Here is a 16,657-nt window from a genome sequence, read left to right on the forward strand (position 1 = left end):
TGGTGGTGGGCATTAAGAGAAGATTCAAGGAGGTTTTGACTTTTGTTTCCACTAAAGATTTTGAACAGGAGAGTGAGAGTAAGAATATATTTTAATCCTCTAAAAAATGTACTTTAGAAGATTAAACTGGTAATAGTGTGAGGGTAAGAATTGATACAGGGCGAAAAATTAGGAGGGTTTTTCAATAATAATAGTAATTCAATCGTAATTAAGGGTTTGATAACAGTGGGGATCTACATCTCAGAACGAAATGCAGATGCCTAAAAAACAGCTGAAAGATGCTGTCTGTATTCCTGTAGCCCAGGTAAATAGAGGAAAAATGGTCCATATTAAAGATTTTCCATATTAAATAATTTTAAAGTCGGGTCCCTTATTTTAGTGGCTCTCAATTGTAGTTGAGAGCCAAGAGGTCGGAGGAAGAAACTGGAGGTCCGTCCCAGGCGAGAGGGTCGGGAAGCAGGCACCGCAGCGCGAGGGGGCGTGTGCAGGGGCGGGGACACAGGCAGAGGTGCGCGCAGCCCCGGGGTATCGCGAGAGTTGGGAAGGCCGAGCAATCGCAGCAGCCAATTCCCCCACCCTCCCAGGAGGAGCCGCCGGCCCTGGACTCTCCAAATTCTGAGCTCTCATCATGGCGGCGGCGGCGGCGGCAGCGGCGGCCGTCGGGGGTCCGCAGCCACCCCAAGCCGAGATGCCCGCGCCCGGGCTGGCCCTCGACAAGGCGGCCACCGCCGCGCACCTGAAGGCGGCCCTCAGCCGGCCGGACAACCGCGCAGGTGCCGAGGAGCTGCAGGCGCTGCTGGAGCGGGTGCTGAGCGCCGAGCGGCCGCTGGCTGCGGCTGCGGACGGCGAGGAGGCGGCGGCGGCCGGCGGCGGGGGCGGTCCGGGGGCGGCCGAGGAGGAGGCCCTGGAGTGGTGTAAGTGCCTTCTGGCGGGCGGCGGAGGCTACGACGAGTTCTGCGCGGCGGTGCGGGCCTACGACCCCGCGGCGCTCTGCGGCCTGGTCTGGACAGCCAACTTCGTGGCCTACCGCTGCCGGACGTGCGGCATCTCTCCCTGCATGTCGCTGTGCGCCGAGTGCTTCCACCAGGGTGACCACACCGGACACGACTTCAACATGTTCCGCAGCCAGGCCGGCGGTGCCTGCGACTGCGGGGACAGCAACGTGATGCGGGAGAGTGGGTGAGTGGAGCTGTCCTCCGGGGCGGGGGGCACCGCGGGAGGCCCAGGCCGAGGTTGGGGAGGCCTTGGGGAGGGGGAGCTTGGAGCCGACCCAGAGCTGTCAAGGGAAAGGAGTGGGGCAGGAGGTTGCAGCCACATAGGGATGGAAGTGACTGAGCTGTCAGCGGTGAAGGAGATGAGGAGGGGAGAGCGGAGAGCATATTTAGGGAACAAGGCTGTGAATTTTCAGGGAAGCCAGGGCGAACGAGTGATTGAGAGAAAAGAGCCAGTGCGTGGGGTAGGAGCGGAGAGAAGAGGAAAGGATACTTGGGGAATCTGGTGTCGAGCTGTCAATTGCGTACTTGTTGGGAAAGGCTTTAAAGCTGCCTGTTTCTTGGGAAGAGACTGATGATGTGATTTGGATTGGCTGGGAGAGGGATGATATTGGGGACCGAATTGGGTCGCTGGATGATGCGACTCGGGGAGGTGGTCTTGCAGCTGCAGGGGAGGACAGCTTGTGGAAAGGGACTTCTGAACTGTCAGTGTGTCAGTATGAGGGAAGGAGCTCTTGAGCTGATGGGGGTTGAGGGAGGAGGGAAGGGGAGGGGCTTGTATGAAAAGTGACTGTTGAGCTGTCAGTGGAGTATTTGGTGTTCTGGAATGACATCTAGAATTGAGCTTACTGAGCGAGCAGTCAATTATAGAATACCTTCCATACCAGCACAAACAAAACCCTGAGCGAATTAGGAATCAAGTGTTAGGTCTTCTCCAGTTAAAAGGGCACTTTATACACTGACTAATGTGTGAACCTCTATCTAAAAGGAAACACTCAAATCTTTTTCGATAGGAATGATGTACCAGGGTGTTGGGATTTAGGACAAAAGACATTTCAGAGATTGCAGTGAGTTAAAGAGTTGGTACATGTTGTGTCTTGGCTTGGGACATGATGTCAGTGTCTGGGGAAGTCCCGGGAAAAGAAAAAACTTAGTCAAAGAGAGGAGATTTTGGCTGGGCAGTAGCCGAAGGAATGTTAGCAAATCCAGTTATTCAAGTTTTTCAATTTTCAGGTCTTATAATTAATGATAGAGTATAATCCCGTTAGAAATGGTCACTGTTTTCTTTGGAGTACTTGTAGGTTACTGTTATTCCAGAATATTTGTATCGACTAGGTACAAGCAAGGCTCCTAGGATATTAAAAATGAACAAGACATTGACCTACCCCTTAAGCCGCTTACACTAGAGTAGAAAATGATAAATTCCTTAAATAGTCTGGGAGTTAGAGGAGGCTCTGTGCAGAGGGAGTAAGAAAAAAGCTTCAGAAAGGAGCTATTTGTTAATGATAATAATACTTATAATACTGCTATTGCTAATAACAACAATAGTAATAATTGCAGCTAACATTTGCCAGCTTAAAGTGTATGCCAGACACTTAAAAATACTGTAAAAATTGACAATTGAATAGGTAAAATATTTATGTAGCTAAAAAAGCAAAAAAATAAAATAAAAAGATACACAGTTTGAAGTTTCCCTCCCATCCTGTCTCCCATCTGCCCAGTTTCTTCACACCGTTACTAGTTTCTCTTCGTGCAAAAAGAAACAAGGATGAATATGTATTTTGATTTTTCAGTCTCTTTTTATGCAAAAGATAACCTATCATATGCACTGTTGTATACGTCTTGAATTTTTCACTTATTTGAGATCTTTCCACGTCAGTAAATCAGTGTACTCACTCTATTAAAAAAAAAAAATCTGCTGCATAGTGTTTCATGTCATAAATTTGCCATTCTTTATTTAGTCATCACTTTTGATGGACATTTTGGTTTCAGTATGAAATAAAAAAATGGTATACCTCTCTTTGCCTACCTGTGCAAGAATATCAGTGGGATAAATTCTCAAAGTGGGATTTCCAGATTGCCCCCCATAAGGCTTAGGAGTAAGCAGACAGAGCATGTGACTCTCTGTTTCACACCAGCCTCAACAACAGAGTGCTATTAAAATTTTGGATTTTTATTCATCTATTTGGAAAATAGTGGTCAAATATTAAAATCTGTTTTACATTAACTCATTTAATCAATAACTCTGAGACTGTTACTGTTATTATTCCCCTTGTACAGAAGAGGAAGGTGGGGCACAGAGTTTTAGGAAACTTGCTCAGGATTACACAGGTAGCTGGCTAGGCATGCTGGCTCCAGAGCCTGACAGTTCAGCACTTTTCTCTATTGCCTCTACAAGTAGCATTCCCTTTTTTTTTTTTTTTTAATTAATTGATTTATTTTTGGCTATGTTGGGTCTTTGTTGCTGCGCACGGGCTTTCTCTAGTTGCAGCGAGTGGGGGCTACTCTTGGTTGCAGTACGCGGGCTTCTCATTGCGGTGGCTTCTCGTTGCGGAGCACGGGCTCTAGGCACGCGGGCTTCAATAGTTGTGGCACATGGGCTCAGTAGTTGTGGCTCGTGGGCTCTAGAGCACAGGCTCAGTAGTTGTGGCTCGTGGGCTCTAGAGCACAGGCTCAGTAGTTGTGGCGCACAGGCTCTAGAGTGCAGGCTCAGTAGTTGTGGCACACGGGCTTAGTTGCTCCGTGGCATGTGGGATCTTCCCGGACCAGGGCTCGAACCTGCAGTGTCCCCTGCACTGGCAGGCAGATTCTTAACCACTGTGCCACCAGGGAATTCAGTTATTTTTGATTAGTAGTACTGATATAATAAATGTGACCTATTAACAGGTATAGGAATCAAAGGAAGAAAACAACTGAGAATTCATTTGTGGGAAGAGATCACAAAGCCTATAGAAACTATGTATTAATAATTGTATGTTGCCACTAATGTAAGTACAGTCATTGTCACAAATGATTAATGGATGGGATGAGTTCAAAAAACGTAATGAAAAAAAAAAGTAATGGAAAATCTAAACTAATGTCAGACTGGTTTGGGGCTCTGATGTTATGAACCAGAAATTGGAATTTTAAACATTTAGTTTTCAAATTTTGATGCAGAGGATGACCATTTTCATGTTCTATCGTGTATTATTGATTTCTTTTGCCTCCTTATTCTTCCTCACAGATTCTAAACTCCTTAAAAAATAGGAACCTCATCTTGCTATTATTATTCAAAGGCTCTTGTACTTAGTAGTAAAGGTTGAATTAAATTGGATAAAATAGTAGCTGTTATACCTGAAAATTTGCCCTGAGATTACATTGCTTTAGTTATTCAGGGAGTGGCATGGATTATTAAATTTATAGCATCTTTTTTCAGCGTACTTCAGGAATGATTTCTTTTTTAATTTCAAAAGTAATACTTATTGGTTATAACATAAAAATAGGTGGAAAAGTAAAAAGTAAAGGTTCCTCTTTCCTCCATCCCACACCTCAGTGAGAGATTTCCCTTACTTTTGAGCTTAGTTATACATTTAAAAGATTTTAGTTATAATTTACTCAGCATTTTTAGATGTTTTGTTGTAGGAAGTTTTTAGGTTATTTGGTGTGGCAATGCCAGAAATCAAAGCAGTGAATGTCTGCTTGAACAGTGTTATACTCCTCTGAATCTTCTTGCTTTTTTCCTGTGAACGTATTTATTGGATTCTGTCTCTTATTAGTACACATAGAACCATTTTATTTTATTTTTTAAAGTTAAATTGTATTCTATTGCATTTTCATATTTTTGTATTTTACTGTAGTTTATTCAGTCAGTTCCCTACTGATAGACATGTAAATTGTTTCCAGTCTTGGGCTTAATATAAGCTTTGTTGTAGTCAGTATTCTTGTATACACTTCTTTGTGTATGTGTGTGAGTATATGTGTGAGGATAAATTATCAGAAGTTATATTGTATCTTGGTTAATGGAAATGTGCATTTTAAACTTTGATAGAGCCCTCCAAAGAGATTAATTTACACTCCCACCAACAGTGTTTGAAAGAGCATGTTTCCACACATCTTGGCCAATGTATATGGTGTTACCAGTTTTTCTGATCTTTGTTAACCTGATAAGTGAAAAGTGATATCTTTTTAATCTATTTTGAAGCAAATCTCAGGTGTCTTATAATTCAGTTTATAAATGTTTAAGTATGTATCTCAGTAAAGAGATATGAACCCTGAAAAATAAAACTGAACCCAAATGTCCACTGACAGATGAATGGATAAACAAAATGTGGCATATTCATAAGATGGAATATTATTCAGCCTTTACAAGAAATGAAATTCAGACACATACTACAAAATGGATGAACCTTAAAAACCTTATGCTAAGTGAAATAAGCCTGACACAATAAGACAAATGTTGTATGATTCTGTTTATATGAAGTACCTGCAATAGTCTCATTCACAGAGACAGAAAGTAGAATGGTGGTTGTCAGGGGCTGGGGGGAAGGGGGAATGGAAAGTTATTGTTTAATGGGTAGAGTTTCAGTTTGGGAAGATAAAACTGTTCTTGAGTTTGGATGGTGGTGATGGTTGCACAACAATGTGAATGTTCTTAATACCACTTAAAAATGGTTAAATAATAAATTTTATGTTATGTGTATTTTATCAATACAATTGATAAAATATCAATATACAATTGATATTGTATACAATACAATACCAATACAATACAATATCAATACAATTAAAAGAATTACAGTACTGTTACCACAATTATAGTACCTAAAATATTCACAGTGATTTTTTAATGTCTTCAAATAGCAAGTGAGTGTTCAGATTTTCCCACTTGTCTCATAAATGATTTCTTAGGGTTAATTTAGGAGTAGGGTGCAAACAATGTCCTAATGTTGTATTTGGTTTTTATTTCTCTTAAGAATCTTAATTTATAGTCTCCCCCTCCCCCTTCTTTTTTCCTTCTTTGCAATTTATTTGTTAAAGAAACCGACATTCTGGGTTTTACTGATGCATCTCTGTGATATTTAACTTGTTCTTCTGCCCATTATTTCTTGTAAACTAGTAGTTGGATCTAGAGTCTTGATCAAATTTTAGGTTCTCTTTTTTTGGGGAGGGGGCAAGAAAACTTTATCATGGTGTTTTATACTTCCTGTTGAATCATAGCTGGAGCCACAGAATGTTTCCTTGTCTGTTCTTTAATAAATGTTAGGTTGATCGGTGGGTTCAGGTTTGTCAGCCCAATCCATTTGTCATGAAGTTCCCTGTCATGTTAAAGATATTTGCAGCTATCGATTATCATTGTCTAGATCTATTATTTTATTAGGGGCTGCAAAATGGTGATATTCTAATTGTATTATCTTTTCATGTATTAGTGAGTTCTTTGTAGAATACTCTATTCTTTTTAATTAATTAATTAATTTGGCTGAGTCTGGTCTCAGCTGCGGCACGTGGGATCCTTCGTTGTGGCCCGGGCTCTTTGTTGACGTGCGGGCTTCTCTCTAGTTGTGGCATGTGGATTTTCTCTCTCTAGTTGTGGCGCACGGGCTCCAGGGCCCATGGGCTCTGTAGTTTGCGGCATGCGGGCTCTCCTGTTGCAGTGTGCGAGCTCAGTAGTTGTGGTGTGCGGGCCTAGTTCCCGGACCAGGGATCGAACCCATGTCCCCCACATTGGAAGGCAGATTCTTTACCACTGGACCACCAGGGAAGTCCCTAGAATACTCTATTCTTAAAGTTTCAAGGATCAGCTATATTTTATCTATTTCTCTAGACATGTTTTACAGAGATTTTCTACTACAGAGGGGTGTACTGTGGCCAGGCAAATTTGGGAAACACCTCACGTTGTATCTTCTTGACTATCTGCAATGTGTAACATCTTAAAGAAATCCTATAGTAAAGAAATCTGTAACTTTGAATAATCTAAGTTTCATTGGTTAAATCTAGGAAGCTATTATTTTGAGTCATACCAGTTTGGGAACTTTTGTCCACTTGAATACCCTCCCATTACCTTAATGTCAGCATGTCTAAGTTGAATCAATTATATCGCTCTCCAAAATACTTCCATGTAGATTTTCCTTTTTTTTTCTATTTATTTATTTATTATTTTATTTTAGTTTTTTTGGCCGTGCTGTGAGGCTTGTGGGATCTTAGTTCCCTGACAAGGGATTGAACTTGGGCCTTTGGCCATGAAAGCACAGTCCTAACCATTGGACCGCTGGGGAATTCCCTTTGTTTCTTTTTAAATTAGTATTATTTTTCCCCCAGTCAGAAATCCCAGGTACTAGTGGCTTAAACCTTGAAGAGATTTACTGTTTTGCATTTCAGGACTAGTCAGCAGCTTATTAGTGTTATTGAGGACCCAGGCTTTTTATAAACTTTTGTTCCATCACTTAGTTTGTTTACATTTGGTCTTTGTTGTCTCATGTCTGGGGAAAAACAGAGGAATGGATTTTGGGTAGCTATCTAATAGTGTCTCCTTGTGTCATTATTGATTCTTCCCTTTCCCTCTCCTTGCATGCTTGGTACCAAGACCTGTTCTTTTGTTTTCTCTTAGATTTGTTCTTTTCATTCTCTGCTGTTACCTTAGGTCAAGCCTTCATCACATCATAACCTATTCCATGATAATTTACTGTTTTCCTGCCTGTAATAATTTCACAGTTCAGTCTAACCTTCACTCATATAAAATTCTGCTTTACATATGTCACTACTTTGCTTAAAATAGCTTCCTGGTGGTCCAGTGGGTAAGACTCTGTGCTCCCAATGCAGGGGGCCCGGGTTAGATCCCTGGTCAGGGAACTGGATCCCGCAAGCATGCCACAACTAAGAAGCCCCCATGCTGCAACTCAAGACCCTGCATGCTGCAACTAACAGTCCGCGGGCTGCAACTGAGACCTGGCGCAGCCAAAAAAAAAAAAAATGGCTTCCCATTTTTTATAAGCTAAAGTCTGACACCCTTAGCCTGGCATCAGTGTTTTCCACAGCGAGGCCTCTACCTACGTTGCCAACCTTATCATCTCCTTTGCAGTGGGATCCTCTCTGTTATTTTTTTTAGCTCCCTGTATGTATTCCTGTCCTTCAAGTCTCATGTTGCAAAGTCCAGTGGTGAGTTTTATCTTCACTGTGAAGCTCATGTGTAGAGGCAACACCGCTATAGCATAAGTACAGTGTGAAACCATACTGCAGGATTTGATTTTCTGAATTAACAATTTTTTTCATTTCTAGTTTATATCGCTACAAGTAACAAACTTTCAATAAAGATTTGATGATGAAGACCTGTGCCATATTTATCTCTTTTATTTATATTCTCTTTGCACATATTCAGAGTTTTAGTATGTTATCTATGTGTTTACATGGATTACTTGTGAAATTTTCTTTCCTATGAATCTGAAATTTTCTCTACAGCAGTATCCGTGTAACTCAAGTCACAAATTCAAACAAAGGAGCACAACACTCCTGTTCTGAGAGCTTGGAGGAAGAAGAGTTAAAAAAATCTTTGTTCTCTTTTCTGTGTTCATTGTACTTTTTGTCATTGCTAATTTACTAGAAATAATGTAGACAGATTCTACTTAGTGGAGAAGATGCTCCTTGAGCTGGAAGTGTAATTTCTAGTCATCTTCATAGTTACGAGGTTTAACTACAACAGAGCAATTTAGAAGTGTTGTTAAATAGTAATTTTTTTTCTAATCATTTTTATTTCATATTAAATTCTTTAAAACTATTTTCAACTATGAAACATTTTCAATATACATAAAAGTATAAAAATAATATAACAAATACCTTTGTACTCACCACTGAGATTAATAGAGGTCAACCTTTCGTCATATTTTCCTTAGAGCTTTTTTCAATCAGAAAAATAAAGGTCATCCTCTTCTCCCTCCCTTTCTCTTTCCCTCCCTTGGGGTTACCATTATCCTGAAATTCCTGTGTCATATCCATGCATGCTTTACTTTTATATTTACTTTTTACATTTACTTAAATGTACTACATTTAAACAATATTTATGTGAAAATTTTACATAAATTATTTTACATTATATGAATCCTTTTGCAGCTTGCCTTTTTTATTTACCATGTTGCTAAAATAGACTAGTTCATTCATTTCTAACTACTATTAAACATTCTTTAGTATGATTAAACCATAGTTTGCTTACCTGTTTCTTTGCTGAAGGACAGTTAGATGCTTTACATTTTTCATTGTTTCCAAAAGGGCTATACTGAATATCTTTGCATGTGTCTCCTTGTATAGATATACCAGAATGTTTTTAGGAGAGGAATCACTGGATCATAGAGTGTGCATTCTATTCTTCGGCATTACTAGATAGTTAAGAGGTGCCTTCTGTTGGTTTAGCCAGTTTACTCCCAATTACACTTCCACCAGGAATTTGAGTTCCTGTTTTTCTACTTACCAAAATTGGTGATATATATATATATATGTATCTATCTATCTATCTATCTATCTATCTATAATATTTTGCCAGTCTGTTGGTTATAAGCATATTTAAAAATTTTGCATTTCCTGACTGCTAGGTAAAGTTGAACATCTTTTCATTTGTTTTTAGGCCATTTAGTTTCTTCTTTTGTGAACTGCTGGTTCATATTCTTTGCCTGTTTTCTTTTTTTTTTTTTTATTTCAGATAGTCCTTTTGCTTTATTCTTTTTATTAAAGATTTTTCAACCATTCTTGACCTTTGCATACACTCATAAATTTTTTTTTTTTTTTAATCAGTCATCATCTTTGTCTGTTTTCTACTGGGTTTTTAAATTTTATTTTACTGAGTCTTAATGTATGCTAGATACTGATCTTTGGATTCCTAATTTCATTGTTTTAGCCTGTGGCTTGTCTTTTCACCTTGTAATATATAATAGTGTTGTAAAAAGCTTGAAATTAAAAATCTAGTTTTACTACTGTAGTTTGTATTATTTGTGTTTTTTTTAATATTTATATATTTTTTCGCTGCGTTGGGTCTTTGTTGCTGCATGTGGGCTTTCTCTGGTTGTGGCGAGCGGGGGCTACTCTTCATAGTGGTGTGCAGGCTTCTCTTGTTGCAGAGCACGGGCTCTAGGCGCGCGGGCTTCAGTAGTTGCAGCACGCGGGCTCAGTAGTTGCGGTGTGTGGGCTCAGTAGTTGTGGCTCACGGACTCTAGAGCGGAGGCTCAGTAGTTGTGGCACACGGGCTTCGTTGCTCCGTGGCATGTGGGATCTTCCCGGACCAGGGATTGAACCTGTGTCCCCTGCATTGGCAGGCAGATTCTTAACCACTCTGCCACCAGGGAAGTCCTATTTGTCTTTTTAAAGCAATCCTCTCTACTTTGGTTTAAAAAAATGCTTATAAGTTTTCTTCTGAAAGATTTGACATTTTGTATTTCATATTTAGGTCTTTAGTCCATTTGGAATTTATTTTTACATATAATGTGAGATTGAGATCTAATTTTATCTTTTTCAATATGAGGATCCAGTTATTCTTGCACCGTTTATTTATTAAAAAAAATTTTTTTTTACAGTAGGTTCTTCTTGGGTATCTATTTTAATATAGCAGTGTGTACATTTTAATCCCAAACTCTCAGTCTGTCCCTCCCCCCCAGCCTTTCCCCCCGGTAACCATAAGTTCATTCTCTAAGTCTGTGAGTCTGTTTCTTTTTTGTTAATAAGTTCATCTGTACCATTTTTTTTTTTTTTAGATTCTGTATATAAGTGATATCATATGATACTTGTCTTTCTCTGTCTGACTTACTTCACTTAGTATGATAATCTCCAGGTCCATCCATGTTGCTGCTAATGGAATTATTTCATTATTTCATTCTTTTTAATGGCTGAGTAATATTCCATTGTATATATGTACCACATCTTCTTTATCCATTCATCTATCAATGGATGTTTAGGTTGCTTCCATGTCTTGGGTACTGTAAACATCTAGCACCATTTATTAAACAGCCATGTTTTTCTTCATTGATTTTTGTGCCACATCTGTCATGTATCAGTTTCCTGTATATGTCCTAAGCTCTCTGTTGTATTAATATGTCTCTTGCAACAATATCATACTATTTTAATTATTATAACATTAGAATATATCTCAATATGGCAAGATTTCCCTTATAATTCTTCAAAAGAATCTTGGCTATACTTGGTCCCTAGCTTTTTCATTTGAATTTCAGGGTCAGCTTGTCAAGTTCTGTGGAAAATTCTGTTAGTTATTTTTTGGAATCATGCTAAATTTGAGGACATTGCAGAAGGAGTCTCTACAAGGATATTCATTATAATACTATATGAAATAGGAAAAATATAGAAATAATGAGAAAATATAGAAACAATTAAACTGTTGTTTAATCATGCAGTGGAATTCTTTTCAGTAGAAAACACATGTTGTCATCTTTGTAGTATTAAATCTTTCTAACCGTGAGAGTAGTGTAAATTGTTTTTTCTATCAATAAAGTAATTTCCTCCATAAATTGTGTATCTTTTGTTAAATTTGTTCCCCGATACCTTCTTTTGGTTTCTACTATAAATGATATCATTTAAAAAATTACTTTTTCTAATTCCTTGTTTATTGCTTTTTCTCAATATTTTATATTATAAAAATTTTCAAATGCTATTTTTTTAATGTTGATCAAGCAATATTCTGAAGTCTCTTCTAATAGCTAATCTGTACATTTTCTTATTAATGAGTTTTATTGTAGGTCAGGAATTTACATATATCTAATTTAACATTCTTAACAAGCCTTAGGGGTTGATATTATCATCTACATAAGTAAAATATAGTCTCAGGGAGGCAACATGACCAAAGTCACAGAGCTGTTATTCACACCCATTTCTGTGCATATCCAAATCTTGTGTTCTTAGCCTCTGTGGTCTCTGTTGATACTGCAAACTAGTGAAAGCTGAAGAAAACTTTACAAAGAACTTGAATTTGATTTGGAAGGAGATTGGGAGTTAAAGGAGGACATTATGGATAGAAGGAACAGAAAACATAAAGCTTCACAGGCTTGAAAGAACATGATGTAATCAGGTACTAGAGTAGTTTTCAGCCTCACTCTCAAATAATATTTTAACTGGGTTAAGAATTTTAGTTGACATTTGTTTTCCCTTACACTTTGAAGGTACTTTTCTGTTGTCTTCTGGTCTCTGTTGTTGAGAAGTTAAATTCCATCTAATTGTCCTTTTGTAAGTAATCTGACTTTGTTAATTACTTTTAAGGTTTACTTTTTGGTGATCTGTACTTTCAGTTTGATGTGTCTAGGTGTGGCTTCATTTGTTGAGCTGATTCTAGATGAGGATTTGTGTCTCTCATCAATTCTGAAAATTCTCAGCCATTGTCTCTTTGAATTTCAACTCTCTCCCATTCTTTATCTTCTGTTTTGGATACTGTGCTACTATAACATATTTGTTGGATCGTCTCATTCTGTTTTCTAAATAGAGCTGACTCATTTTCTATCCATTTATCTTTTTTTTTTTTCCCTGAATTGGGGGTGATTTCCTCAGATCTGTCTTCTAGGTAATTCCTTCTTCAGTTCTGTCTAATCTGCTGTCCAGTTTGTCTATTAAGTTTTTAATTTGCATTTCTAGAAAAAATCTTTAAGGAAAATTTTACAAGAAATTTGAGTTTTACCTGGAAGGAGATTGGGAGCTGTTTTCTAAGCCATCACAGACATCATTGGCCCAGTGCCAGTTTTAAAAATTAATTTTTAGTTTGGGGAGTTCCAGTGCCACATGAGTAATGTAAATTTGAACCCCAAACTTGCATGAAGCCTAGATTTGGGGTTTTGATTTCTTAAGGGAATTTTAAGCCTTGCCCATTGCTCAGGTAGAGATAATCCTGCTTGTAGGTGATTTTATTGGGAGAGATGGGGACAATTAATGGAATATATTCTTTTTTTTTTAAACTTAAAAAAAATACATTTATTTATTTATTTATTTTTGTCTGCATTGGATCTTCGTTGCTGCACATGGGCTTTCTCTAGTTGCGGCAAGCGGGGGCTACTGTTCATTGCAGTGCACGGGCTTCTCATTACGGTGGCTTCTCTTGTTGCGGAGCACAGGCTCTAGGCGCACGGGCTTCAGTAGTTGCAGCATGTGGGCTAAGTAGTTGTGGCTCCTGGGCTCTAGAGTGCAGGCTCAGTAGTTGTGGCGCACAGGCTTAGTTGCTCCGTGGCATGAGGAGTCTTCCTGGACCAGGGCTCGAACCCATGTCCCCTGCATTGGCAGGTGGATTCTTAACCACTGCACCACCAGGGGAGTCCTGGAATATATTCTTTAAAGAATCTCAGGAAATGTAACCTGTAATAGTGGAAATAATTTCCTAGAATGCTGGTTGGCAAGAATATTACAGTTCTGATTTATTCACAGTGATATTTTCATTATCACAAAACTCCAGGTAGCTTATCAGTCATCTGTAGAGAACACTCATTTTTTGACCAGGGGGACCTTTGAAGTTGGTCTTGCTAATTTTCAGTTTAGAATTTGTGAGAACATAACTGTCTATGAGGCCATGTTTTGGTCTCACTTCCCAGCATTTGTTATCGTTTAGTCCTTGGGTAAATCACTTAATTTTCCTAGGCTGTAGTTTTTCTCACCTGTAAAATGGGGGCAGTATTTGACCTGCCTACTTCAATTTTTCTTTTAACTAAATGAGACTCGAAACATAAATAGAATAGTATTATTCCAATTTTATGTGATTGATTGCCCAGGACTATGAAACATTGACATGCTATATTAATATTCCATTATACTGGTGACAGAACTGTTAAAAAGCAAAGCCTTTTATCAAAGCATTGGATTGGAATGCTTGACCAAGGCAATTGCATATGATTTTGAAGGCATTTTTTGGAATAGCTTGATTGAGGCATAATTGATTTATAATAAGTTGCACACATTTAAAGTACATTAAGTTTCTCTCTCTCTCTCTTTCTCTCTCTCTCTCTCTCTATATATATATATACACACACACACACCTGTAAAACTATCACCACAATCAAGATAGTAAACATAGCAACCACCTGCAAGGTAGTCCCTACCTTCTGCCTTTTTTCTGTGCCTCTTCCCCCAGCAACCACTGATCTACATTCTGTTGCTGTAGATTAATTTGCATTTCTAGAGCTTTATGTAAGTGGAATATATGTGTGTGTGTGTGTGTGTGTGTGTGTGTGTGTGTGTATGTGCATATGATCTACATTCTGTTGCTGTAGATTAATTTGCATTTCTAGAGCTTTAAGTGGAATATATGTGTGTGTGTGTGTGTGTATGTGCGTATATTTATATTTTGTGATGCTAACACCACATTTATAAATGTAAAATAATAGTTCACCAAATAACACTCTCATATGGTGGCTTTTTTTTTTTTTTTAAATGTTTCCGAAAACCTAAATCAGGGCAGCATTTTTAGATAGTCATCAGGAAAATAACAGTGCATGGGAATTCTAGCCTTTCTCAGTGAGAACTTCAGCATCTTGTTTTTACCTTTTAACCCTGAATTATTCAAAAGTTAATGCATTATTGCTTCAATGATAGGAGGAAAACACCTTTTCCCATTTCCATTTTTCTTACTTTGTTCTCATGTTTATCAGAGCACCCAAAACATTCTATTATCGATAATTCAACTTCTTACAAATCATCCTCAAAGGCAGGACACATTAAGTCAGTCTGGTGTGGATATATATACACACGCATATATTTGATCTGGTGTCCTTCACTCAGTGTAACTATTTTAGATTCATTCATGTTGTTGTGTGTCAGTAGTTCATTCCTTTATTGCTAAGTAATATTCCACTGTAAGGATATAACACAATTTGTATATCTGTTCATCTGGTGATGAACATTTGAGTAGCTTCCAGTTTTTGGCTATTACAAATTTAGCTGTTATGAACATTCATATTCAGGTTGAGGTTTGTGTATTGATCTTACATCTTGCAACCTCACTAAACTTATTTGTTCTAGTAGCTTTTGATGGATTCCATTAGGTTTTCTATGTAGTTGAGCATGTTGACTGTGAATAAAGATTGTTTTACTTCTTCCTTTCAAATCTTAGTGCCTTTCCTTTCTCCCTCCCTCCCTCTCTTTCTCTCTCTCTGTATTTCTTCCTCCCTCCCTCCTCTCTCTTTCTTTCTTTCTTTTTTTCTCTCTTTTTCTTTCTTTCCCTTTCTTTCTTTCTTTTCTTCTCTTTTCTTCTTTCTTTTGTTTTCTCTCTCTCTCTCTCCCCTTCCCTCCCTCCCTTCCTGATTGCATGGGGCACAACCTCCAGTACAGTGTTGAGCAGAAGTGGTGAATGTGGATATCCTTGTCTTGTTCCTGATGCTAGGGGAAAATAAGTCTTTTATCATTAAGTATGATATTAGCTGTAGGTTTTTTGTAGATGCTCTTTATCCAATTGAGTAATTTCTATTCCTAGTTTGCTGAGAGGTTTTGGTTTTTTTTCCCCCAATTATCAGCAATGGGTTACTGGACTTTGTCAAATGTTTTTTCTGCATCTACTGAGGTAATTGTGTGATTTTTCTTTTTAATCTGTAGATATGGTGAATTACATTAAGTAATTTTTTGAGTATTGAACCAGTCTTGCATCCTGGGATAAACTCTACTTGGTCATGATGTATTACCCTTTTTATATATTGCTGGATTCAAGTTGCTAGTATTTTGATAAGAGGATTTTTGTATCTGTGTTCAAGAGGGATATTGAACTATAGTTTTCTTTTGTAGTATCTTTGTCTAATTTTGGTATTAGGGTAAAGCTACTTTCCTAAAATGAGTTTGGAAGGGTTCCCACCTCTTCTGAATTTTTTTAAGATTTTGTGTAGAATATAATATATTTCTCCCTTAAATGTTGGGCAGAGATTGGCAGTGAAGCAATCTAAGTTTGGAGTATTTATTGTTGGAAGGTTTTTAAGTACAAATTCAATTTCTTTAATGATGTACTACTTATTCAGGTTATGTTTTTGTGTGAGCTTTGGCAGTTTCAGTCTTTCAAGGAATTTAACCATTTCATTTAAGTTGTTGAATTTATGGGCAAAAGGTTGCTTGTAATATTTTATTGTTCTATCAGTGTCTGTAGAATATATAATGATATCATCTTTTTCATTCCTGTGTCACTTTTGTTGCTCTTTTTAAGCAACCAGCTTTTGATTTTATTGATTTTTCTGTTTCTTTTTTTTTTCCCCATGTGGTTCTTAATTTCAGTGATATGTCCTCTGTATCACCGGTCCCCAACCTTTTTGGCACTAGGGACAGTTTTGTGGAAGACAATTTCTCCACGGATGGTATCTATTTTTAAAAATATTTTTTCTTGGGAATTCCCTGGTGCTCCAGTGGTTAGGACTCTGAGCTTCCACTGCAGGGGCATGGGTTCGATCCTGGTCAGGAAACCAAGATCCCGCAAGCTGTGTGGCATGGCCAAAAAAACTCAGAAACCAAAACCAAAAAAACAAAGAATGTTTTTCTTTTAAACTATTTGTGTCTTTTTATTTAAAGTCCATTTCTTGTAGGCAGTTGATCTTGTTGGGCCTATCTTTTTTTATCCAATTTGATAATCTCTGACAGTGGTATTTCGACCACATTTGATATGCTTACTGATACGGTTAGATTTAAGTCTATCATCTTGCTGTTTATTTCCTATTTATCCCATCTACCCTTTGTTTGCTTTTTTCCTCCTTTCA

At 38.2% G+C, this 16,657-nt stretch overlaps 1 protein-coding gene across 6 annotated transcripts in view; it reads left to right on the forward strand.

Moving 5' to 3' along the window:
• Positions 1-580: 580 nt before the first annotated feature.
• The window catches only part of UBR3 (ubiquitin protein ligase E3 component n-recognin 3), a 224,368-nt gene continuing 208,291 nt past the window's right edge, over positions 581-16,657 (forward strand). For 3 of the 6 annotated variants that reach the window (XM_036857253.1, XM_036857254.1, XM_036857259.1), the window contains exon 1: positions 581-1,179. In XM_036857253.1, the coding sequence (XP_036713148.1) occupies positions 629-1,179 (551 nt within the window). In that variant the 5' untranslated portion in view covers positions 581-628. The remainder of the gene's footprint in view (positions 1,180-16,657) is intronic. The other 3 variants (XM_036857255.1, XM_036857256.1, XM_036857257.1) reach the window with 1 other exon arrangement.

Source organism: Balaenoptera musculus, chromosome 7 (assembly GCF_009873245.2).
Source record: "Balaenoptera musculus isolate JJ_BM4_2016_0621 chromosome 7, mBalMus1.pri.v3, whole genome shotgun sequence".
Lineage (NCBI taxonomy): Eukaryota > Metazoa > Chordata > Mammalia > Artiodactyla > Balaenopteridae > Balaenoptera > Balaenoptera musculus.